The 24696-nt window shown below is 36.3% G+C and overlaps 2 protein-coding genes across 2 annotated transcripts; both read left to right on the top strand.

The window, feature by feature from the left end:
• Nucleotides 1-4078: 4078 nt before the first annotated feature.
• krt1-19d (keratin, type 1, gene 19d) lies at nt 4079-19890 on the top strand. Its single transcript, XM_016247809.1, has 9 exons — nt 4079-4083; nt 15908-16334; nt 16421-16503; nt 17251-17407; nt 18649-18810; nt 18925-19050; nt 19146-19220; nt 19423-19565; nt 19705-19890. Exons 2-9 carry the CDS (start codon nt 15936-15938, stop codon nt 19826-19828), a joined length of 1269 nt encoding a protein of 422 aa, XP_016103295.1. The 5' UTR covers nt 4079-4083; nt 15908-15935; the 3' UTR covers nt 19829-19890.
• LOC107563031 (keratin, type I cytoskeletal 50 kDa-like) lies at nt 7396-10753 on the top strand. Its single transcript, XM_016247805.1, has 8 exons — nt 7396-7937; nt 8062-8144; nt 8490-8646; nt 8893-9054; nt 9334-9459; nt 9763-9837; nt 9953-10101; nt 10518-10753. The coding sequence occupies exons 1-8, from the start codon at nt 7446-7448 to the stop codon at nt 10639-10641; spliced, it is 1368 nt and encodes a 455-aa protein (XP_016103291.1). The 5' UTR covers nt 7396-7445; the 3' UTR covers nt 10642-10753.
• Nucleotides 19891-24696: the final 4806 nt, after the last annotated feature.

The raw sequence follows: 24696 nt of genomic DNA, 5'->3' as shown, positions 1-24696 counted from the left end.
GTTTGTCTTATTTTCTTCTGTTTTGTTGTCATATTTTATGACACAGTGTGAAAAGACATGCAAAAAGATTTTAAATTAAACTACAGATCTGCTAGTATTATAGCCTAGTTGTGTGTAATATTAACAGTTACAAAAATGAATGAACGTTAACTATAAAGACCAAATTACATTTCTGTTCTCGATTATCAATACAAAACTTGAAATTAGAAAAAGTTGCTGATGCATTAAATGACATTAAATCAGGCTAAAGTTCATTTCTCTACCAAGGAAATGTCTTTTTAATAATTAAATCCAATTACAAAAATAAGCTAAATTTTCACATTTAGAACAATTATTAAATCTCTCTCTAGTGTGTACACATCTTTGAAAACATTTATGCATTACTGGTACAAGAACAGGCTGGGAAATCTGAAATATGACAAATGTCGTAATGCTGTGATATGAGGTCATTTACTTTACTGTGCTGTGCGGGGCAAACACTTGCAAAGGCAATAAAATAAAAGCAAATATAAGTTACACAACCATTCTGTTCACTCGGTACCACCGGTACTTAAAAAAACCTGGTTCCGTAACGTTTTCATTTGTTTAGTACCGACTTGGTACCGAAGTACCGGGTCTTTTGGCAATACTAAGTGATAGAAATTAATCTACCAATAAGCTTATATATATATATACACATATATATTTATTTATTTATAAGCATTTTTACATTTATAAAGCCATTTTTCTTAAAGTGTGCATCATCTTTTTGAGTCAAATTCTTGCATATAATTTGTCAGTTAGAATAACGAGACATTTAGGCTGTTACCAAACAAATGGTATAATTATCAACTAAATTAATCTTTGGAATGCAGAGGAAACACAGAAGCTGCATCTGAAGTGGCATTTAGATATCACACTGTTCAGAGGCGCAAAACAGTGCTGTGGCTTTGTTTGGAGTTATTTTTGTTGTCGAAATAGAGCAAAAACAGGCAATATGGTGTCTAAAACTTAAGTCTCTTAATTAACTTTTTGTTTATTGAACTGTATATTAATATCACATCATTTTAATATCACATTTGAAATCATGTTGATTTTTGAAGAAAATAAATTGCATTGATATATAAATGAGATTTATATAAACTATATTAACTGATATAAATATGATGATATTTGTGAATATGTTTTTTATTTGCAAATCTCATTTTATTTATTTGTGAATTTAATTCATGTCTGTGAAACTTTAAGATTTATTTGTGGATCTCATTCTATTTATTTGTCAATATGTTTCATTTTTGTTAATCTCTTTACATTTATTTGTGGATCATAATCTATTTATTTGGAATTAAGCAACAATTCTATCTCCATAGTCCTATCACATGCATGTTTCACTTTGTGTGTCGGAAAGTTCGAGATGGTCCTCATTGCAGAACACAAGATCCAGGAGGCGTGGTTGGATCCAGCTCTCCCACCTACCAATCTCCACCCCCTAGATGTGGATCCAACCACGCCCCCTGGATCTTGTGTTCTGCAGTGAGGGGCTACTGGAAAGTTCGCACCCCCAGCTATAATATGCCCTGCTATTTCTTTTGCGCACGAGGATTCCTAAACGCACCAAAAGCAGACCTGTGCACATACCATTCTGAGCTCTGCTTAAAGACAGCGCAGCACAAACACTGTTTACTCGCTGACTGATCTCGATCACACGACCACTGAACAGCGCTGTGAGGTTTGGAGCAGAGGTCTGATACAAACCACAGATGTCGCGGGCAGTGTTGGGGAAAGTTACTTTTAAAAGTATTGCATTACTCCATAAAAAAAGTAACTAATTACGTTACTTCGTTACTTTTTTGTGGAAAGTAATGCGTTACGTTACTTTTGCGCTACTTTTTAAATCTGGACAGGGCTTGCTTGTTTGTTTTTAAAACAAAAAAGTTCTATTTTTGGCAAATATAAAAGCCTTTTCGCAGCAAAAGTGAAATGAATAAGCCTCAGGCTGAAGGGAAAGTACATTTACGTGCGTACAGTAGAATGCAGAAGAAGACATTTCAACACACTTCAGCAATAAACAAAGACACAAATGTGTGTCTAGAGTAATTTGTGCTTATTAGTACGGTTGAACTGGATCATCGAAGGTCAGAAGCAAAGACATTTCTTAATAGAATGCGAATAAATACATAAAGGATATTTGTGTTGTTTAACATTTAATTATTGCGGATTTGCGTCATATTCTGAGTTGCATTATTTTTATTCATTTTGAGGAATACTGAATCTGTGTGTTTTTGTGTGAGTGAGATGAATTAATGCATATTCATATTTATTTTAGAACTGCAGTAACATCTTCTGATTTCTCTCAACATGGGGACAGGAGAGCTGTTAATCAATAAATTGGAAAAAAAAGTAAATTGCGTTACTTATTTGAAAAATATTCTCTTGTAAATTAAAAAGTAATGCGTTACTTTACTAGTTACTTGAAAAAAAGTAATCTGATTACGTAACTTGCGTTACTTGAAATATATTACCCCCAACACTGGTCGCGGGGTGATTTTAACTAGTTTAAAGTCAGATGAAACAGCGCTGATTCTCCACAGCACTGACGCGGAAAACAGGAGAAACTTTGTGCGACAACAATCCAAAAATACTTTTCAATCCACAAATCACCAATATTTTCAATGGATTTAATATAGTAACACTGGCTATAGTCATGCCAATTTTTATTATAGCTATTATTAATGTAGACATATAGGCCTATTGAATGTAATGTAAGGGATCAGTAAAATAAGTTAGGTATTTTTGTTATAAGCAGTTTTGTGCATTTCTATATATACAAAATAAATGTCTAAATAGACTAAATAATATAAAGCCATTTTAGATGTTATAGCCTAATTATTCAAAATTCACCTTCAAAACAAGGTTGTTAAAATATTTACAGATTGTTACATCCTCAACTCAACTCAAGCTACTGCTGCTGCAAAAGTCTGGAGACCCCTGATCTATGGAATGTGTGGCTACTTCCTTCAAAGGCTTTTGACTGCTTAATTTTTTTTACTAACCACCAGATAGCGCTGTTTCGGACATTCTCGGAGCTTTGTATTTGCCCATCACTACTCACCTCGTTGAAATGCGCCCCCCCCCCCCCCCCCTTTTAGCAAGGTGCAGTGGTGCCCCCAGAAATTTGTAATAGGGGTGGCCAGAGGAGCCCACAGCAAATCTTGGGGTGGTAAACCAAAATAAATAAATAATATTCAGTGTAATGTGTGTTATCCTTATTTACTTTTGTTTCTGGTTAATGTAACAAGTTTAATAAGCAATGAATGGCTCTTTAAATAGCCTAGTGTAGTTCTTTTCCTTAGGCAAATAGGCATAATTATACATCAAATATATGAGCAAACCAAATAAAATGACAATATTTAGTTTAAAAACAATTTACAGGCCAATTATTTTCCACATACCTTTACTGTACACAAATGCAGCATAGGCCATGTCTAAAATGAATAAAGAAAAATTTATTAATATATAGACAATGTACATTTTAACAGAGTATACTCACAACCAATCCATATTCATTTTTATTTCATGTTTTACTAAGCCACAATCTTATCACTACAGCTTTATTCTTTTACTGCTGTGTCTTTTTGCAAACACATCCACAAAATCATCAAGATTTATGGCCCTTGCCCTGCTTGATACACTTAACACCCCCAAATTGCTCAATCGTTCATCGCTCATTGTATTTCTCAAGACAGTCTTGATTATCTTTAGCATAGAAAAACTGCAAAATTGACATAGCACAGTGTGACTAGTCATAGTTTGAAAGCTAACTTTGCAGCTTAGCAGCGCTAGCATTAATTTTAGCTAATGTTAATTCAACACTGTAAAAGCTTTACTGAGTAACGTTTAGTTAGCAACAAAAAAAAAGTCAACTGAGAACGCTCTGGTTACTAACCTCTGTTCCCTGAGATAAGAGAATGAGCTTTGCATTGTATGCTAATGGAGAAACTCCTGTTTACACTGATAATGAAGCCTGATTTGTTCACGTTTGTGTAGCTGCACAAACAAATGGCGCTTCAACCCGCCAAAAGGTGCTATGTGAGTCAGCTCTGAGTTCCATTTCATCAGAATCTTTCGACTGATCGCGACAGTCATCGACTCGCGTGCAGCCTTATAGTATGGCAGCTTACGCAACGCTCGTTCTCTTATCTCAGGGAACCGATGTTACCAGAGCATTCCCTTTCGAACGGTTTCTCCCATTGCGTTGTATGCTTTTGGGGAATGCATCCAATAGCGCCGTGCAGGAAGCAAGTGCAGAACAAAGCCACTCTGCGAGCCCAGCCCCAGAGCGCCCGTATTGACGGCTCATGTAAGCATGAGTTAATTATGAGACCCAAGCCACTAGACTGTGGTCCATATAACAAAACCTTCTCCACTCACAGAGGGGATTAGGTAAACTTAAGAAGACAAAATCTGTGCCTGAAGGGCCAGGACGTCCAGGTTCTAAGAGACTGAACCGGGCCGAGTAGAGAGCACCTTAGGCACATAACCGTGTCTTAGTTTGAAGACGACTCTACAGTTGTTAGGCCCAAACTCAAGGCATGAAGCACTGACTGACAGTGCTTGTACACTCTTAAAAATAAAGGTGCTTCCCGATGCCACAGTGTGAGGACGAGGGGGGTTCAACCTCCGAGCTCCCCTTAGAACTTAACGACCAGGTCGTTTTTGCCGACTTACTGGCCAGCCACGAGAGCGTGATTCGCCACGATGGCTGCCGCATATGCTTTGAGCTTGGAAGGGATGTGCCCCTTGTTCAGCAGCTCTTGCAGAAAGGTTAACACAGACGACACGTCACAAGAGGACGGGTCTTCGTTCTGTGCTGCACACCAGTCAGAAAGACTGACCATTTGAGGGTATAGAGGCATCTCGTAGATGGGACCCTGGCTCCTAAATGGCGTTAGTCACTCTCGCGGGGAGCTGTAAAGACTCCCGTCAAGGGGCCAAACATGAAGGCTCCGCAGCTTGGGCTGGGGATGCCAAATCATGCCTCTCACTTGAGAGAGGATGTCCTTCATCAATGGTATCGGCCATGGGGCTGCCGACAGCAGCTGAATCAACTCAGGGAACCACATCTGATTCCTCCAGAGTGGGTCCACCAGAAGGACAGAGCACCTGACTTCCCTGACCCGTCTGATGACCTGAGGAAGCAGGGCAATTGGGGGGGAAGGCATACAAGCGAGCGCTTTGGCTTGGGCCATTCGTAGGCAAGGGCATCTTGCTGCCTTGAGTAGTAAATTGGGCAGTGAAATTTGTCTTCTGAGGCAAAGAGGTCTACCTAGAGGAGGTTGCACTGTGCCCATAAAAGGAGGCACTGAGCCATCCTGCAAGGCGAACGTGACATAAGAAAAATTGCACTCTGCCACCCCTTTTGACGGGTTGAAGCGTTATTTGATCCCGCAGCTACAAACAAATCAGGCTTCAGTATCAGAGTAAACAGGAGTTTCCCCCATAAGCGTACAACACAACGGGAGAGACCATTCGAAAGGGAACATACATTCATGTCTTCACTATAAGTCACTATTTTATGGCATACATAACCCATTGTCGTCTCTCCAAAATATGCAGGTACTGTGCTGTGATCAATGAACTTGAATCAGTCCTGCTTCTTGCACTGTGCAGTTAATGATGGGAGGGGGGAGGCCAGTGAAACAGCTACTCCTTGGGGCTGCCCCTGACAATGTGGGATTAGCATTCGTCAAAATCATGTTGTTTTAAGTTGAGTGAGTTAATAAATAAATATTTTTTTTTATAACATATTTTCTATAATTTGTTGAATTATGAAAAACGTGTTTAGAATAGTATCATTGTTTTAGACTTTGAATTACTTTAAAATTGTAAACCTTTTGATTATTGGTAATAAAATATAGCATTCCTAGTGTGTACACTGGTTGTTGGACACAATAAAGATTGAATTATGGATATACAATAGTGAACCATATTTGGGGAATTAATTTATTCACTCAGAACAACATTTAGACAACACTATACATGGAATAGGGACCTTCTGAACAGAGTTTATGACTTGTTGAACATATAATAGAGAGAGGTAACAAAAAAGGGAGGGGTCAGACACTAAATTCCTGCAGCTCAAGCACGATGAACTCTACATTTTTTTAATTAGGGCACACACTTTTTATGGCTATTAATGAACATGAAATTGAGTATAAATACTGACAATGTTGTATTACATTTTCTTAATTACTATTATTACTGAATAATCTTAATTTGAGTTTTAAAAACTGGATTCACGGTATCATCAATCAAATGTACATTCAATTTTTTTTTTATACTAAATATCCATCCATTGAACACTTTTGTGGTGAACTAGAGGCAAACAATAACTAATCAAATGTAACATGAATATCTTGGTAATACAAAGATCTGTTCTTCAGCTCAACAGCCTAAGGAAGGAATTTAAAGTGAAGCTGAACTTGGTGGGAAACATCCTGCTTCATTGTGTAGCGCACACAGGTACATGCACAAACTTGAGTTGTTTCAAACAAGCATCCACTGTTATTGCCCCTTTATAGTAAAATTGTTACGTAATAAGTCGCTGTAGGCAAATCTTAAACTGACAATGAGATCAGCACACCTCCATGTAATTTCATATCTTGTCCAGTTTTATCCGTTTACCCTTTGATAGACTTTCTGCAGTCAAACTTGCTTCTTTCAACACAGCTACATCACTTGCATGATGCAACTGGTGTTCAAATTCTGTAGTGAACTTTTTGTGGCTCAGATTTTAGAGTAATAATCAGTTTTAAATGAGTACATCATTAAAGGAATAATTTCGTCTGCTGGACACAATAGGAGATATTTTGAAGAATGTGAGTAACCAAACAGTTTCTGGTCCCCATTGACCTCCATATCAAAAAGTCATTGGGCACTATAAACTGTTTGGTTATCCACATTTTTCAAAATAACTTCTATTGTGTTCAGCGTAAGAAAGAAACTTGAGGGTTAGTAAATAATGACAGAATTTTCATTCTTGGGTGTACTATCCTTTTAAGTTAACAGTTAACAGGCTATAAGGGTGTTTTAGATTAGAATATTCAAGTTTTAGAGTGCTTAACTACAGTAAAACCAGCAGTGAAAAACAAGAAACTTCCACAAATGTGTGAACATGTACAGAGCTGCTCTCATCTGAGAAAAGTTTGGAGGAGGAATGCAAGCTTCTATCTTACTTACTTCAGGGGCCGATCAATCAACCAATCTTAACTCTTAGCGTCACCTTTCACTTCAGGTGACTGAAGTTGACAGAATTCCTTGGTGTCAGCAAGTTTTTGATGAAATGATGTCAACACGTCCTCCTTTGTAAGCGTCAGTCTCAGTTCCAGCACATATAAGGACCCCGAGTTGCTCTATTTTACTCACTCTCCAGCCAGAGCAGAGTAAGACCACAAACCACCGTCCACATGGCTACCACCTTCTCCAGCGGCAGCTTCATTTCCAGCAGATCCTCAATGGGCTCCTCACGCTTCTCCTCTGCAGGTGGAGGAGGTGGCCGCATCAGCACCATGAGGGCTGGCAGCGTGTACGGAGGCGCAGGAGGTTCAGGGGTCCGTATCTCCAGTGCCTCTCGCTCCATGGCCTCAGCAGGTTCAGGAAGTGGCTTTGGCTTTGGTGCTGCAGGAGGTGCTGGTTCAGGATTCGGTGGTGCTGCAGCTGGAGGAGGATTCAGCATCAGTGGTGGAGCAGATGACAGCATCATTGGCAATGAAAAGCTCACCATGCATAATCTCAATGACCGTCTGGCTGCTTACCTAGAGAAGGTCCACTCCCTTGAAAAGGCCAACACTGACCTTGAGTTGAAGATACACCAATTCCTTGATAACAGAATCTCTCCTACTGGTGCTACTCATAACTACTCTGCCTTCGAAGCTACTATTGGTGACCTCCAGGCTAAAGTAAGTCTAACTAGGTAGATACTTTGTGGTTACTGCTATAAGAAAATAACCTAATAATCTTCATTACCATGAAATAAAGTAAAAAATTTAATAAATTCAAACAATGTTTACTTTTTGTTCGCAGATCTTGAGCGCCATGCAGGAAAGGATCACAGTCCACCTCAGCATTGACAATACCAGCTTGGCTGCAGATGATTTCAGAATGAAGTAATATTTTTCATTTTTTTAATAAAAATTCTGTCATCATTTACTCACCCTCCACTTGTTCCAAATCTGTATGAGTTTCTTTATTCTGCTGAACACAGAAGAACATATTTTGAAAAATGTTGGTAATTAAACAGTTGATGATAGCCATTGACTTCCATAGTATTTTATTCCCATACAATGGAGGTCAATGGCTACCATCAACTGTTTGGTTACCAACATTACTCAAAATACCTTTAACTAGTAATGAACTAGTAAAACTAGTGGGGAAAAACAGCCAATCGTTGCAACAAAAATCTTCATGTTGGTGAAGAAAAAGAACTTGTAATGTTCCTTTCTATTGGACAGATATGAGAACGAGCTGACAATGCGTCAGTCTGTGGAAGCCGACATCGCAGGGTTGAAAATTTTTCTCAGCGAGCTCAACATGAGTCATAAAGACCTCAACCTGCAGATTGAAGGGCTCACCGAGGAGCTGGTCTACATAAAGAAGAATCACGAGGAGGTAGTAAATCATTGCAAAACCTTCAGAATGAAGTAAAGCAAGTTTAAGACACAAGATGTATGCTACGAACTGTTCCAGTGAAACATTTTAGACAGGAGGTCAGGTCACGTAAGGTGCTTTATAGCTTTTAAGCTCTAGATGTCACTGTTTTGTGACATATTTCCATGCCATGACATCTGAATGCAAGAATGAACAGGCGGTTATGGGAAGATGGACATCTGAAAATCATATATGCTATATCTTTAGGACCTCTTGACCTCTCATGATCAGATGAGTGGACAGGTCAACGTGGAGGTTGATGCCGCACCACAGGAAGACCTCATCAAAATTCTAGCTGAGATGCGTGAGCACTACGAAACAGTCGTAGCCAAAAGCCAGAGAGACCTTGAAGGCTGGTTCCAGCAGAAGGTTAGTTCAGTGCAGAACTTCACTCTGTATATGACAAACACAACACGCAGTCAAAAATGTTGGAAATAAAATAATAAAGATGGTCCGATTAATAGTTCAAGAAAGAAAAGGAAAACATCAATACAGAACATCAATGCAAAGATGACGTGTTTTGGAAAGGAGTAGTATGTATATCTCACAAGTTTAAAACATTGTCACAGCTAACCCTATGTTGGGTTTATACATGTATTAAATGAAACAATCGTTTTATGCAATCATTTTTAAACACTTCTTTTGCAGTCCGAGACCTTGAAACAAGAGGTGGTAACAAGCACAGAGACCTTGCAAATTTCGAAAACCGAGGTCAACACAGTGAAGAGCACAGTACAGTCCCTGGAGGTGGAGCTTCAGTCTCTCCTTGCCATGGTGCGTATGTGCAGAAGAAATGTACAGTGGACCCAAAAACTATTTGGACACTTAAGTGACACTTAAAAAATGCATGCCAATTGGTTTGATTGGTTTTATTATCTAATGGGGTGCAGTGAAAACAAGACCAATCGAACAAGTTGGCACACAATTTTCAAGCAAAATGTTTTACATAAAATAAATTTGTTACACTCAAAACCATTTAAAAGTAAGAAAAAGTGTTTGGACATTTTAAAATGAATAGAAAATGTACTATTTTGGTCATTGCTAACATATGTTTCTCTCAATATCCCCACCTCACAGAAATCATCCATGGAAAGCACCCTAAGCGAGACTCAGAATCGCTACGCCCTGAAGCTGTCTGGCTACCAGGCACAGGTGCGTTCCTCAGCATAAGACTATGAATCTCATCAATCTTACAGACAGATCTCTTACTGTAGCCATTTTAAAATGGCCTGTGTTGGGGTTCTCTCTTCTCCCCTCGGGCTTGTAGGTGAGTGGAATGGAGGGTCAACTGGTGCAGCTTCGTGGCGATCTGGAGCGCCAGAGTCAAGAGTACCAGATGCTTCTGGACATCAAGACCAGACTGGAACTGGAGATTGCAGAGTACAGGAGACTGCTAGATGCAGAAGCCAGCGGCAGGTAAATCACAGAGCATGTTTATATAGAAATAAAACAAGCAGTTTACATGCTTTGCTCCATAGTTATTGGAAAATTCTTGAATACATGCAGACTGAGTAACATTCTTTTCCTGCTATGCTATATATATATATATAAAACTATATAATGAACTTATTATTCTTCATATTATAAACAACTATTCTTATTCTAATAATTGCAAACAACACATGAAAGTGCATACCAGAAGTCTGTAGTTCAAAAATTGTTCTTTCACGGAGTTGCTGTGAAAATGCCCTTGGGAATCTTTATTGTTAAAGGAGTAGCTAGTTAGTTTGGGGTTCTGTGGAAGTTTGTGGTTTAAAGCTTGAAAGACCACATCTGTAGTACAAATGAAGCGTTGCAAGTTTAACTGGTTGGGTATTTTTGTTTCCAAACAGCCTCACAATCTCAGGCAACTCTGGCTCCAGCTCGATCACTACCACCAAATCAGCAGTGATCACTGTTGTGGAAGAGGTGGCTGATAGTGGGACGGTGGTTTCTTCAACATCCCTTGTTAAGTGAAGCGCACCGCTCGTGTTGGTTAGAGAACGGAGTTGTAGCTCCTCTCATGCTGTCAGAATATGGTGGTCGTCTTTGAGCATTTACAACAATAAAACTAATGTCAAAGACAAAATGTGTGTGGTTACATCATCTATTCTACATGGATGCAATTTAGAGATTTTTCACTTAAAGTGAGTGAGGGTAGTCCAAGTCCAGTAGTCCAAAGAGGGTATATTAGCATTAGCATTTTAAACAAACAGGTTACCCTCAAATGAAAATGTACTGAAAATGTACTTCCTCTCATGTCATCCAACATCTAGATGAGTTTGTTTCATCATCAGAACAGATTTGGAGAAACCAATGAATCCTCTGCAGTGAATGGGTGCCGTCAGAATGAGAGCCAAAACAACTAATATAAAAATCACAATAATCCACACAACTGAAATCAAATCTAGCATTAATAAGTTTTAACTTTAAAAGGTTTATTCCAGCTCAAATATAAGCCCTCTATACATAATATTGTTTTCTCCAAGTGAAAAAGTTGTCTGAATCAGGAAAGAAATGTGCACAGATAAAGCAGTTTACGAACAAAAACAGTTCTAAAGAAATATGCTGGTAGATTTTGATGTGAGAGGATAGGCAGGACTTTTCACGGTTTGAAGTTAAAATGCCTTAATGATGGATTTATTTATTACAAACATACAGCTTTTCATATCACAAGACTATTTTGATGTCCTGTAGTGGTGTGGATTATTGTGATGTTTTTATCAGCTGTTTGGACTCTCATTCTGACGGCACCCATTCACTGCAGAGGATCCACTGGTGAGCAAGTGATGGAATGCTAAATATCTCCAGATCTGTTCAAATGAAGAAACAAATTCATTTACACCTTTAATGGCATGAGAATTAGCACATTTTCATTTGGAGGTATTCCTTTAACTTGTGGGTAACCAATGCGCATCATTAAACATATCCAATCCCAATCCAATCACATCATCAAATAAATCCAGATGAGAAACATTTACATTACATTAAGTGTATAATGTTTTCAAATGACTGCTTCTCAAATAAAGCTGACTGTCTTTACTTTGTCAAATAGTTTTAAACCACACATAGCGGACAAACAACATTATGAGCTAGGTTAGCATATGTATCAGTACACAAACTATGTAAGCAAGTTACAAAAGAATATACCCTTAACGGACCAGTTTAGCAACACACTTGCACGGATGACAGCATCTGCTGCCTGAATAAATATGAATGTGAATGAACGAAAACTAATGGTAGTGAGAGTAAACATTCATTTCAAGCAGGAATGACTAATCTCACGTTCATGTGTTTTGACGGTCCACCCAAGAAGGCCTGTACAAAACCTGGAGAAATCTATCCATTAACATTCTCAATTCTATTCATCTTACCGGCATTTCTCACCTGTAGGAGACCTCCAAAAAACTGCCATGGATAAAACATCAACTATAATATGTGACCAGTCAAAAAGGTCAATTTTTTTTAAATTGAGATGTATACATCATCTGAAAGCTGAATAAATAAGCTTTTCATTGATGTATGGTTTGTTAGGAAAGGACAATATTTGGCTGAGATACAACTTTGTAAAAATCTGGAATCTGAGGGTGCAAAAAAATCAAAATATTGAGAAAATCACCTTTAAAGTTGTCCAAATCAAGTTCTTAGCAATGCATATTACTAATCAAAAATTAAGTTTTGATATATTTACAGTAAGAAATTTACAAAATATCTTCATGGAACATCTTTACTTAATATCCTAATGATTTTTGGCATAAAAGAAAAATCAATTATTTGGACCCATACAATGTATTTTTGGCTATTGCTACAAATATACCCCAGCGAACCAATGCGCATCATTAAACATATCCAATCCCAATCCAATCACATCATCAAATAAATCCAGATGAGAAACATTTACATTACATTAAGTGTATAATGTTTTCAAATGACTGCTTCTCAAATAAAGCTGACTGTCTTTACTTTGTCAAATAGTTTTAAACCACACATAGCGGACAAACAACATTATGAGCTAGGTTAGCATATGTATCAGTACACAAACTATGTAAGCAAGTTACAAAAGAATATACCCTTAATGGACCAGTTTAGCAACACACTTGCACGGATGACAGCATCTGCTGCCTGAATAAATATGAATGTGAATGAACGAAAACTAATGGTAGTGAGAGTAAACATTCATTTCAAGCAGGAATGACTAATCTCACGTTCATGTGTTTTGACGGTCCACCCAAGAAGGCCTGTACAAAACCTGGAGAAATCTATCCATTAACATTCTCAATTCTATTCATCTTACCGGCATTTCTCACCTGTAGGAGACCTCCAAAAAAGCTGCCATGGATAAAACATCAACTATAATATGTGACCAGTCAAAAAGGTCAATTTTTTTAAAATTGAGATTTATACATCATCTGAAAGCTGAATAAATAAGCTTTTCATTGATGTATGGTTTGTTAGGAAAGGACAATATTTGGCTGAGATACAACTTTGTAAAAATCTGGAATCTGAGGGTGCAAAAAAATCAAAATATTGAGAAAATCACCTTTAAAGTTGTCCAAATCAAGTTCTTAGCAATGCATATTACTAATCAAAAATTAAGTTTTGATATATTTACAGTAAGAAATTTACAAAATATCTTCATGGAACCTCTTTACTTAATATCCTAATGATTTTTGGCATAAAAGAAAAATCAATTATTTGGACCCATACAATGTATTTTTGGCTATTGCTACAAATATACCCCAGCGACTTGAGACTGCTTTTGTGCTCCAGGGTCACATATAATAAAATACTTTCGATTTATACATTGCTCACAAAACATTTCATTACAATATGCAGCTACTTCTGAATGGCTGTCAATAGAGAAATATGCCTTTTGTCCACAGCATGGTACTAAACCAGCAACAAGCAGAATGGTTTAGACATTTATGCATGTCTAATCATGGCTTTTTGCATGGAATTGCTTTTCATATATATATAATATGCAAATAAGTCATTTTTCCCATTTAATTTTATATATATATATACTGTATATATAATTAAATGGGGAAAAATTGCTTCTTGGTTTTTATTTGTTCTTGGTTAGCCTGTCTTTTTTTGTTTAAAATATATATATTAAAAAATCCTATAACAAGCTAAATGTATTAAGAAAATATTTTACAATGCAAATACATTAACGCTTGTTTTCAGAGAATATATTTTTTAAGTGTATTTTGATATTTTTTTCACGTTTAAGGATAAACGAGTTACAAACATAGAAAAACAAGGCAGAATTCAGTATGATACAATCTATGAAAACAAGTTTTAATATCTTGCACAGTTTTGCTTGTCAATGACACATCTTGTTTCAAGGGTCTTAAGATAATTTAACTGAAAAAACAAGACAGAATATGACATTTTTGACATTTAGTACTATTCACAGGGCTGACAATGACTCAATGAAGCAATAATATTAATCACAGATTCTACCAAAGTGTTAGCATTAGTCACACCATCACAATTACTCACTAAAGTCATAGTATTGACTTAAAAGATCAAACTGATTATACTAAAGTAACAATGTTATTCAAACCAACTGCAATGAGTTCACCTCAAGAGAAGAGAAGAGAAGAGAAGAGAAGAGAAGAGAAGAGAAGAGAAGAGAAGAGAAGAGAAGAGAAGAGAAGAGAAGAGAAGAGAAGGGTCAGTATAGGGTCATAGTGTACAATGAAAATGCTGTAAGATCTTGACAAATCACTTCTGCTGTGTTTCAAAAGCACCGAAAAGGTCAAACTGGAATGAAAGATATGTCACTTACTACTAAAATAACAAGTGGCAAACAAACAGATCTGGTTATTCTTCCGATGAACCTGCTTTGATAAACCTCACCTTTCCATGATAATTCTGCTGTACATACAGAAACCGCAAATGTCAAACACATCAAGAGCAGAAGTGTTTCCAGCCCAGCCCATAAAAGAAACGTGGTTTGGTGAGTAAGCAGAATTAATTTTTGTGGTAGCACGCCTGTGGAGGAGGCAATGAAAGGTCTTACCGAAAATGATTGCTACTAACACGTCACATGTTTCTAGGATCTCTTTTCATGAAAACTAATGTGCTGGATTCTCTACACAGGAATTGTTTTTCTACAATTGTTAACCATTTGTAACTCTCCACACAGGCAAAATAACTAAGAAAAGGGAAAGAGAACAGCATAACGCATAATTACTAATAAAAAAATAAGTGAAGAGACTGTCAATGTAAAAAGTGTTTTGCAAAACCATCCTGTGTTATAATTTACCTTCATTCCCTCAATGCAGGAAAAAAAAAAAAAATCTGTATTTTCTTGTTTTCCAGTAAATATCTTATACATCTTAAAAACAAGATGCATTTACTTTTTGGGGTAGGTAAGATTTTTTTTAAATGTTCTAAATGTTTAAAAACTACATTTATTTGATCAAAATACAGAAAGAAAAATATGATAAAATATTTATTTTAATTTAAATAACAGCTTTCTATTTTTATATTTTAAGATGTAATTTATTCCTGTGATGTAAAGCTGAATTTTCAGCATCATTCCTCCAGTCTTCAGTGTCACATGATCCTTCAGAAATCATTCTAATATGCTGATTTGTGCTTATTATATTCTTATAAAATGCTATAATTGATATATTATCATATATCAGTGATTACGGTTGAAAACAGTTGTGCTGAGTAATATTTTAGCAAAAACACACAATTCTTTGATGTATAGAAAGTTCAAAAGAACAGAACGTATTCGAAATAGAATTGTTTAATGTCACGTTTAAACAACTTAAACCATCCTTGCTGAACATTAAAAACTAAATTTAGAGAAGTTTATATATGCTTACATGAAGAAACTACCAGAATACCAGAAGCAATATATCGATGTAAACTATAAACAAGTCTTAATATCCCCTCAAATTTATTTTGTTTTCAAGCATTTGTATGTATGTATGTATGTATGTGTATATATATATATATATATATTACTAGAAAACAAGAAAAATATAATCAAAATTTTTTATTTGTGGATAAAAAACAACAACAACCTGAAACAGAAAGATTTGCAAAGCAGTGTCTTTTATCCTACATTTCACCTTAGGTGTGACCTTTAAGGTCGCTGGAATCGTTCCAGCGCATGCAGTGAGATGACATTTACAGAATTCCAGGTATTGTGTCTTGTATTCAGATTCACTCTATAAAAGAAGCCGGCGTTCTCCTTCCTTCATTTACTGATCTGTCAGAGCAGACACAGACAGAAAGTCTCAGTCAGCATGGCTTCCTCCTACTCCACCCGCAGCAGCTACATGTCTTCCAGCGGCTCCATGCGCATGTCCACGTCTAGTGTGGGAAGCAGCCGTGTGAGCAAAGTGAGGGCCGGGAGTGTGTACGGCGGCGCAGGAGGTTCAGGGGTTCGTATCTCCAAGGCCACTCACTCTGTTGGAGGTTTCAGCATGTCAGGATTGGCAGACAACAGCATCATTGGCAATGAGAAACTCACCATGCAGAGCCTCAATGACCGTCTGGCTACTTACCTGGTCAAAGTGCGCTCACTGGAGAAGGCCAACGCTGATCTGGAGCTGAAGATCCACCAGTTCCTAGATGGCAAAGCCTCCCCTGTTGCACATAACTACAGCACCTACTTTGTCACCATACAGGATCTTCAGGCTAAGGTATATTATGTTTTTCAGGATTACATGCTATAAAAGATCCTAAATATGGAGCAAAAAAGTAAATATATGTTGATTTATATGTCCAGATCATGGCATCCATTCAGATGAAGGGTGGAATCCATCTCAGCATTGACAACACCAGCCTGGCCATTAATGATTTAAAAATCAAGTTAGTCTTTTCAGCAGATTTAGAATGTTTTCAGTCCACATCAATGGAAATCTAGGCTTTTTTTATTTATTTATTGATTGATTAAAGATCCAAACAATATAATTAGTAAATTTTTTATAGAAAAATGCAAACCAGCAGTATTTTCACTTGAGTTATTAAAGTTAACTAAAAATAAAACTATTAAACTGAACTATAAAACTAAAACTATTTACACAAAAAAATACTGTTTCATAAAATTAAAGGGAAATATTTAAAAAATCAGTAATAAAATTTGTTTCAGCATTTCTCATTTTCATTTAGTTTAACTTGTAAAAATTAACCAAAAATAAAACTAACAATTACCGGAAAGTATAGTCATTAAAAACAACAACGATAAAAACGTATAAAAATGACAAAAGCAAAACAAAATTACTAAAACATTTCAATATAAAAATACAAATTAATATACAATTAAATTAATATTAAAATACAAACTAAAAAAAATATTAATAAAAACTATAATTGTATTTCAATGATACTTGAATAACAGTTGTGGTCATAAATAACATTATCTCTGTGACCCTATCAATTACAATATTGTTTGAATTGTTCATTGTTTTGCAAATAAATCATTTATAAAAAATTATAACAAGCTTTGTATTCAATAATATGAGTGTTGCATTGAATTAGTTTGGAGGTGGACATCTTGCAGTAAACTGACTTGTGTCCAGTCAATGTGAGTGTTTTTAAAGAACATGTTTCTGACAGATATGAAACCGAGCTGGCCATGCGTCAGTCAGTGGAAGCAGACATTGTCGGCCTGAAGAGGGTGCTTGATGAGCTCATCATCATCAGAAAAGACCTCACCATGCAGATCGAAGGGCTGAAGGAGGAGCTGGTCTATCTGAAGAAGAATCATGATGAGGTGCATAATGGTTCTGTGTGGAAATTTATAATATAGTAGTAGAATAAGTTATTTGAGTAAAATAATCTGTCAATTAGCGTTCAAATCTAAATCTATACTATGTTGTTACACTGCAAATATATCATAAGGCGTAACTTTTATTCTCGCTGTATTATTGTTGCTGCTGCCATGTCGTGAATACGCTGTGTGTTTCGTTGTGAAAGCGAAACTACTTTGTTTGGCCATCTAAAAGAGCACACAACTAGAAATCAGTGGTTACGTTGTATTTACAACACTGTTCCAGAACAGTTCAAACCAAATATTCAGATGTGTGCAGCGCATTTTACGGAGAACGAGGACTGTTTCCTGGGAGAGTAGCCTACAATGCTGGTGTTCTGACAAATAATGCTGACTCACAGCCTGTAAGTACGTTTTCATATTTAAAGGATTTGCCACTGATGATTCAAACGCGAGTTTTGAGGAGTGTAGAGTAGCACTTGCTGTTTGTCATTTCTCCGATCACAAATGCAGACATGGTTTTATGCTTACGCGGCTCGATACGTAACGCGTAAAAAGACAGTATAAGTCATTATAATCTGTAATTATGTCCCCACTGGATGCAACAAATGCCTCGTTTATAATGGGTTTTATTGGTGTTGTCTCATCGCGCCGGGACACGGCATCACAGTATGGTAAGGGGCGTAACATTTCCGTCACACGCTTGAGGTATTCGGCCAATCACAACGCACTGGATAGCTGGCCAATCAGAGCACACCTCGCTTTTCAGAACGATGAACTTTGTAAAAATCGACGCATTTCAGAAAGGCGGGGCATAGAGGAGAAACAATAATGTACAGTATGTGGAAAATAATGTGTTTTTTTAACCTTAAACCGCATAAGCACATTTCATTACACCAAATACACAACATAATGTTCTTCTTAGCAACGTCATATGACCCCTTTAAAAATTGAAAAATTAGTCCATAAACAGCTGGGTTAGTCCATATTTGACCCAAAGTTGGGTTGAAACAACCCAGCATTTTTTTTCTGAAAACACATCTTAATATTGTATACAGCTTTGCTGCTCAAGTGAAATTCGAGATACATATTGAGGCAGATATTTCCATACATTTTACTGGAAAAACAGTGACTCAAATAATTTTGTATGATTTAAGTATTCTAAAGTGCTGTTAAATATGACAGTGTTTACCAGTGAGGTTACCTGAGACTTGACATGAATATGTATCGACACATATCCTTAGGATCTCTTGGTCACACGTGCACAAATGAGCGGACAGGTTCACGTCGAGGTCGATGCAGCTCCACAGCAAGATCTCACCAAGATCCTGGCAGAAATCCGTGAGCACTACGAAGCAGTTACAGCGAAGAACCAAAGAGATCTGGAGCAATGGTTCAAGACAAAGGTGAGATTTATCAAAACATACAGGGACAGAAACCTTTTAATGTGCTTTTCATGACCAAATGGCGTGAGGCCGCTTGTTTTAACTCATATAATCTCTCTGTACTTTTTATTTCAGACAGAGACTCTGAAACAAGTTGTTGTCACCAGCACTACAGACTTGACAACATCTCACACTGAAGTCAATACAGTCAAATCCAGACTACAGGCTTTGGAAATCGAACTCCAGTCCCTCTTAGCCATGGTCAGTGATTCATAATTGCCCGTTTTTGTGGCACTGACTTGTATTAGTATTTTAATATGACTTTATTCTGAATGTGCATGTTCGTATTACTGTAGAAAGCATCTATGGAGGCCACATTGACTGAAACAAAGAATCGTTATTCCGTAAAGATGTCTGGCTACCAACATCAGGTGAGTAGATTTGCAATTACCGAAACGGATATAAAATTAACATTTTGTCATCATTTACTCGCTCTCATGTCATTCCAAACCTGTATGACTTTCTTTTCTCTGTGGAACACAAGACGGTGTTATTCAGTACATCTTAAGAATGTAAGATACAGGGAACAAAGTTTTAAAGCAACAAAACAATTTGTTTTTTTGGCACACCCAGGTCACCATCCTGGAAGAGCAGATTGTCCAACTCCGTGGTGATCTGGAGCGCCAGAGTCAAGAGTACCAGATACTCCTGGACATCAAGACCAGACTGGAGCTGGAGATCGCCGAGTACAGGAGACTGCTGGACGGAGAAGCCACGTGAGTTTATTTGTTCTCTGTCATTCAAGTTCAGTTCATTCAAAAAGCAGTTAAAACATCCCAGGAACATACTATTATTATTGTTATTATATTGAGAGTTTAAAATGAGAGCCCTATAACTGTTATTGTCCTTCTACAGTGTCAAAACAACCTCCAGTTCCAGCTCGAGGACTAAAGTCATCACAGTCATGCAAGAGGTTGTAGATGGAAAAGTGATCTCCACCTCCACGTCCTCAACCATGTCTGACAGGCGCATAATTTGATTGGCTGTAAGACCCGTTTGTGTTTGCAGCATGCACAAAACTGGAAACCAAATAAAACAATAAAACAGCATTTAAACTATTCTGATTGAGTTTTTTTTATTGTGCATATTCAGTTGAACTACTTAAACTTAAAAGTGTGATTAAAATTTGAATAGGGCTGGGTAAAAAAATATCAATATCTCGATGATAATCGATTCAAATTTTTACGGAATGATATCGATTCTTAAATCCCAAGAATCGATTAGTCTAGCCTGTTTTCAGTTAATGGATGGAACATTGAAGGGCACTTCCCATCCAATACATAGCAATAAGCATTGTGCTTTGGTACTTTTAATATGAAACAAAGTCTCAGATTTCAAATTCTGTCCAATGTATTGCAGTATTACAATAAATGCCGTTTTGGTGCTGTTTAATGGTGAGTGACAGATCGTGTAGCGCCTCAGTTCAACAGACGCTGCAGCGCGAGGCGCACGTGAACTGATGATCTCCTCCACATTAATACCAGTTCTGTCAGGACCACTATTGTCAAAATTATAGATACTTATCATAAAGTTTGGTTTGGCGGTATGGTTCTGTTCTGGGCAAAAACCTCCCTGCCCATCCATGCAGCCTGTCATAAATGAGCAGGGAGAGCAGCAATAATAACCCCCTAGGGTTAACAGAACAGAACAAGGCAGATATCATTAATGTACTTAATGATATTTAAGTGTAACACTTTATTCAAGATAAAGGAGTCTGATTAGCAAGGAATATCAGAAAGCCAAGTCCTGACTGTGGCGAAAGGAGGAGCTGGGGATGGAGGAGGGTAATTTGCTCCTGAGCAAGCTGAAAAGCTGCTGAATAATACTGAATAGAGCTTGACTCACGTGACCTGCCAGAACTAACGCTAGCGCTTAATTTTCAGCACAAAATAAACATGACTAAACATCCGAAGGTAAGTTAAAAGAAAGGGTACAACTTTACAATCCGTATCCTGTCTCATGTAATCGCTCAATCAGTGTTTCAGCCGCGCAAAGACGTCAATATAACGTCTTGTAAACTGTCACGCAAGGTCACATTTACCTCAGAAAAACATATTCGGTGATCATAAACTCTACAGAAAAATAAACTGTAGAGTGGGGCATTTTGCTAAATATATGCACCATATAACATTCATTATAAATTTGACTGTTCTTCAATGTTTAATTTATTTTTGAATAAATCCATCATTTTATGACAGCCACCATTGTTTATATTAAAAAAACAAAACAAATTGAAGTAGAAATATTATGTAATTGTAACTTTATTATTTAAAAAACTTCATTAAGTGAAATTTTAACAAATCAGTTCATTTTAACCTTCAATATTATAATAATGTAGTAGCAACTGACTCTCATATATATTTTACAGCATTAGTTGAGAGATTATTTTTCCTTGAGAAAATTTGGCATGTACTGTACCTGATATATAATAATCCAAAATAATCGATATCGAATCGAATCGAATGGGTAATCGAATCGAATGCTTGTGAATGAAAATTGAGTCGTGAAATTTGTGTCAAAACCCAGCCCTAATTTTGAATAACAAGTTATTCAAAAATATTAATAAATTGAATACAACCGTTTTGTTAAATAATGCAATTTTATCCTGCTGAAAATGATTACTTTGAATTACCCTTATTTGATTATTAAATTCACTTTTTTGCAGAAATTATGCATTTCTATCTATATCAAAGGAAGCAGTAGGCTATAATTACACATCTTATTTTTTTATTTCTATTATCATTTGCTTTTTTATGATAATAGAAATAAAATTCTAACAAATTGCTAATTTTTAAATAAGTAATAAGAAGCTTTTAAATACGTAATAAGAAGTATGTCTTATTTTGATTTAAAATGGCTTTAGTACATAATATATTGGGAAATGGTAATGGCATTTTCTGTTTTTATTATTATTATTATTCTATATATTGTCACATCTTCATTGCATCCAACAATCCACTAGACTAGGCTCTATGGAGGACCAAAGTACTCTAAATGAGAGAATTCAATAAATAATTAATTCAATAAATCAACAAATGTATATATATCAGTTTATTCTGAATAATAACTATTTAATATAATTAAATACATAATTGAATGTATCAATTTCTTTTGTAAAATTCCATGAAAACACACCCTTTATTGTTTAAAATATGTATCCTCAATATGCTCTTTCACACACTACTGCTCTGATGAAATATCGCATTTTTTCACAATAAAATGTGCTTATTGTAAAATTGGCAATACATGATTCATCAAATAGACGTCATTCGTAAATTCAGCAAATTATTATGAAAAACAACTTTTTGAAAAAGCACTTTATTGTGAAAAAAGGAGATATTTAAACAGCAGTAGGCTAGTGTGGGAAAGAGGATATTGTGGAATATTTTAAATAATAAAGGTTGTATTTTCATGGAATTCTACAAAATAAATGGATATTTAATTATTGATTTATTTAATAATTATATAATTATTCCAGAACAAACTGCTACATTTAACTGTTGTTTTATTCAATTCATTATTTATTTAGTTATTTCATTTAAAGTACTTTGCTCCTCCATAAGGCTCATTTTCAATATTTTTCATGATATAAAAAAGACCTATATTGCACAAAGAGCAGGTGGCGCTCGAATGTCAAATAAGATTCGTTTTATCCTTGATGTTCAGCAGCAAACTTTTCTACGAGACATTAATAGTGCTTCATGAACAACTTCAAAAACATTTCTACACGTGCATGCTTTGCTGATATAAATGCGCTCTTCTCGCGAAATTTCGTACCCGCTCACCAGAGCTGACGTTTGGGAAACACAAGCCAACTTCGCCTTATTATAAGTCAGTGCACCATGTACATGATTTTAAAACTTACATCTCAAGGTAAAAACGTACTTACAGTTGCAGTAATATCTTCAACTATGCGCAGCAGATGTGTTGATGACAAACCTCTGATGAGGTGACAGCGACCTCTGGTGGCTGACCTACAAATCCTGGAAATCAAGACGGTGGCATCCTACAGAAGGACATTAACCGTTTTCACCTCTTGTGAAAATCAAACATCACTTTAGGTCAGTATTAAACACTGGAATGGCAGCTTTTATATTAAAAACACCATCTACTTAAGTTCAGCAAGCTATAGCCTATATATCCACGTGGCATTCATTGTGTTGCAAAATACCATAAATATCAGCCAGCAGTGAATACAGATCTGACTCAGAAAAGCATGCTAGGTAAAACACAGCTTGAAGTAATTCTGGTTTGTATGCAACCACTCCTCGAAGATGCATTTAGTTCACTAACTACATGGATAATTACCCTGGAACAGCTGGGAGTCCAGTGGGAATTAAGCCTTGTGCTTTTGAATTATCAATCCACATCCTTAAACATAAAGCTGCTCATCTCACGGTTGCTTACACATTTAAATCATTTAGCATTACTTAATGCAGCTCAAGTAGTTGTACAAGCCATGCATGGACAATAAAAACTGCCTGTAAAATAATAATTTTAAAAAATAACCATGACTTAAGAGGTCAACATCCTTGTTGCCGCAGGCTGTCATTTTAACCCACGCACATCTGGGGGGGGAAAAAAAACTCTAGATCTTTTCAGTTTATGCTAAGTTTACTTTAGCCTACTTTAGACTGGCTCCCTTGTGAAAGAGGAGACTATTGGGACACCAATTAGGTGAGAAACATCCATAATAACTATTTAGAGTCAAACAAAACAAGTTCAGTTATTCTCATAGGATCTGCAAATATCATCAGTGCCAGAGATGAAACATGGGCAGACTGGCCCAGAGAATTAAATTCAAATAAACACACATCAACGCCGCAAAATTAATATGAATAGGCAGAGAGATTACATTTCTGCACAATCAGCTTGTAACACTCCAAAGAGAAAGAAAAACTTGAAATCGCATCATATGACCCCTTTAAATTCTTGGATGAATGCACTTGCAGATTGTTTGCTTTTATTTATACTAAAACATCCAATTCACCAATTTCTTAACTCCAAATGACTCCACAGTTGAGAACTTTATTATTATGATTATTTTTGCAGCTATTAAACTTTACTTTGTATTGCTGATTTACTACTTTTAAAACCCAGTTTGATTGAAAACATATGTGCATTCCCTGTTTCTCTGTAACAAACGCCAAATTCCACAGAGATGATTGAGCTGCAGTCAACAAATTGTTCTAAACATTTTATGACTCATAAGAATGACATGTAAATATAAAAATCACAAAATGTTTGAACAGCAACTGAGACCTAGTAAGAAATGAGAACGAAACTATGTTTTCTACCACTTATGTTAATCTATATCAATGTGCTTGGGCATTAAATCCAGTTTTTACTAGACTTAAAGTAGACCAAAACCTACAGGTGCAGAAGTTGTTAAACTTGTGGTTTAATTGATGCAATTTGAGCAATTGGCCACAAGAGTCACAGATGATATTCTCAATAAATCCCAAAATATCCACACTCAAATATGACTTAAGGAGGCAGCTTCACTAGCATTAAAGGGATAGTTCACCCAAAAATGAAAATTATCCCATGATTTACTCACCCTCAAGGCATCCTAGGTGTATATGAGATTCTTCTTTCAGACGAATGCAAATATATATATATATTATATATATATATATATATAAATGTAATACATCTAAATGTCCTTGCTCTTCCAAGCTTTATAATGGCAGTGGGTAGTAGTCCAGATTTTGAAGCAAAATAAAGTGCATCAATCCACCATCCGCTGGAACGCCACTCTCTCGCGAACGCGTGTACAACAGTTAGCGGAAGCTAGAGATTATGGTTTATAAAGTTGTAAATATGGATATTTTTCTTATACAAACA

Source organism: Sinocyclocheilus grahami, unplaced genomic scaffold, assembly GCF_001515645.1.
Source record: "Sinocyclocheilus grahami isolate Dianchi unplaced genomic scaffold, SAMN03320097.WGS_v1.1 scaffold854.1, whole genome shotgun sequence".
NCBI lineage: Eukaryota > Metazoa > Chordata > Actinopteri > Cypriniformes > Cyprinidae > Sinocyclocheilus > Sinocyclocheilus grahami.
The sequence above is the reverse complement of the archived record's forward strand: the minus strand, read 5'-3'. Positions and strand labels throughout refer to the sequence as shown.

What these genes read in the sequence shown, in the direction of transcription:
- LOC107563031 (XM_016247805.1), top strand. Translation starts at nt 7,446, where the DNA reads ATGGCTACCACCTTCTCCAGCGGCAGCTTCATTTCCAGCAGATCCTCA. An exon ending in TAAAGAAGAATCACGAGGAG is followed by an intron (nt 8,647 to 8,892) that starts GTAGTAAATCAT and finishes CTATATCTTTAG; the next exon opens with GACCTCTTGACCTCTCATGA. An exon ending in GATGCAGAAGCCAGCGGCAG is followed by an intron (nt 10,102 to 10,517) that starts GTAAATCACAGA and finishes GTTTCCAAACAG; the next exon opens with CCTCACAATCTCAGGCAACT.
- krt1-19d (XM_016247809.1), top strand. Translation starts at nt 15,936, where the DNA reads ATGGCTTCCTCCTACTCCACCCGCAGCAGCTACATGTCTTCCAGCGGC. An exon ending in AGCAATGGTTCAAGACAAAG is followed by an intron (nt 18,811 to 18,924) that starts GTGAGATTTATC and finishes TTTTTATTTCAG; the next exon opens with ACAGAGACTCTGAAACAAGT. An exon ending in TGTCTGGCTACCAACATCAG is followed by an intron (nt 19,221 to 19,422) that starts GTGAGTAGATTT and finishes TGGCACACCCAG; the next exon opens with GTCACCATCCTGGAAGAGCA.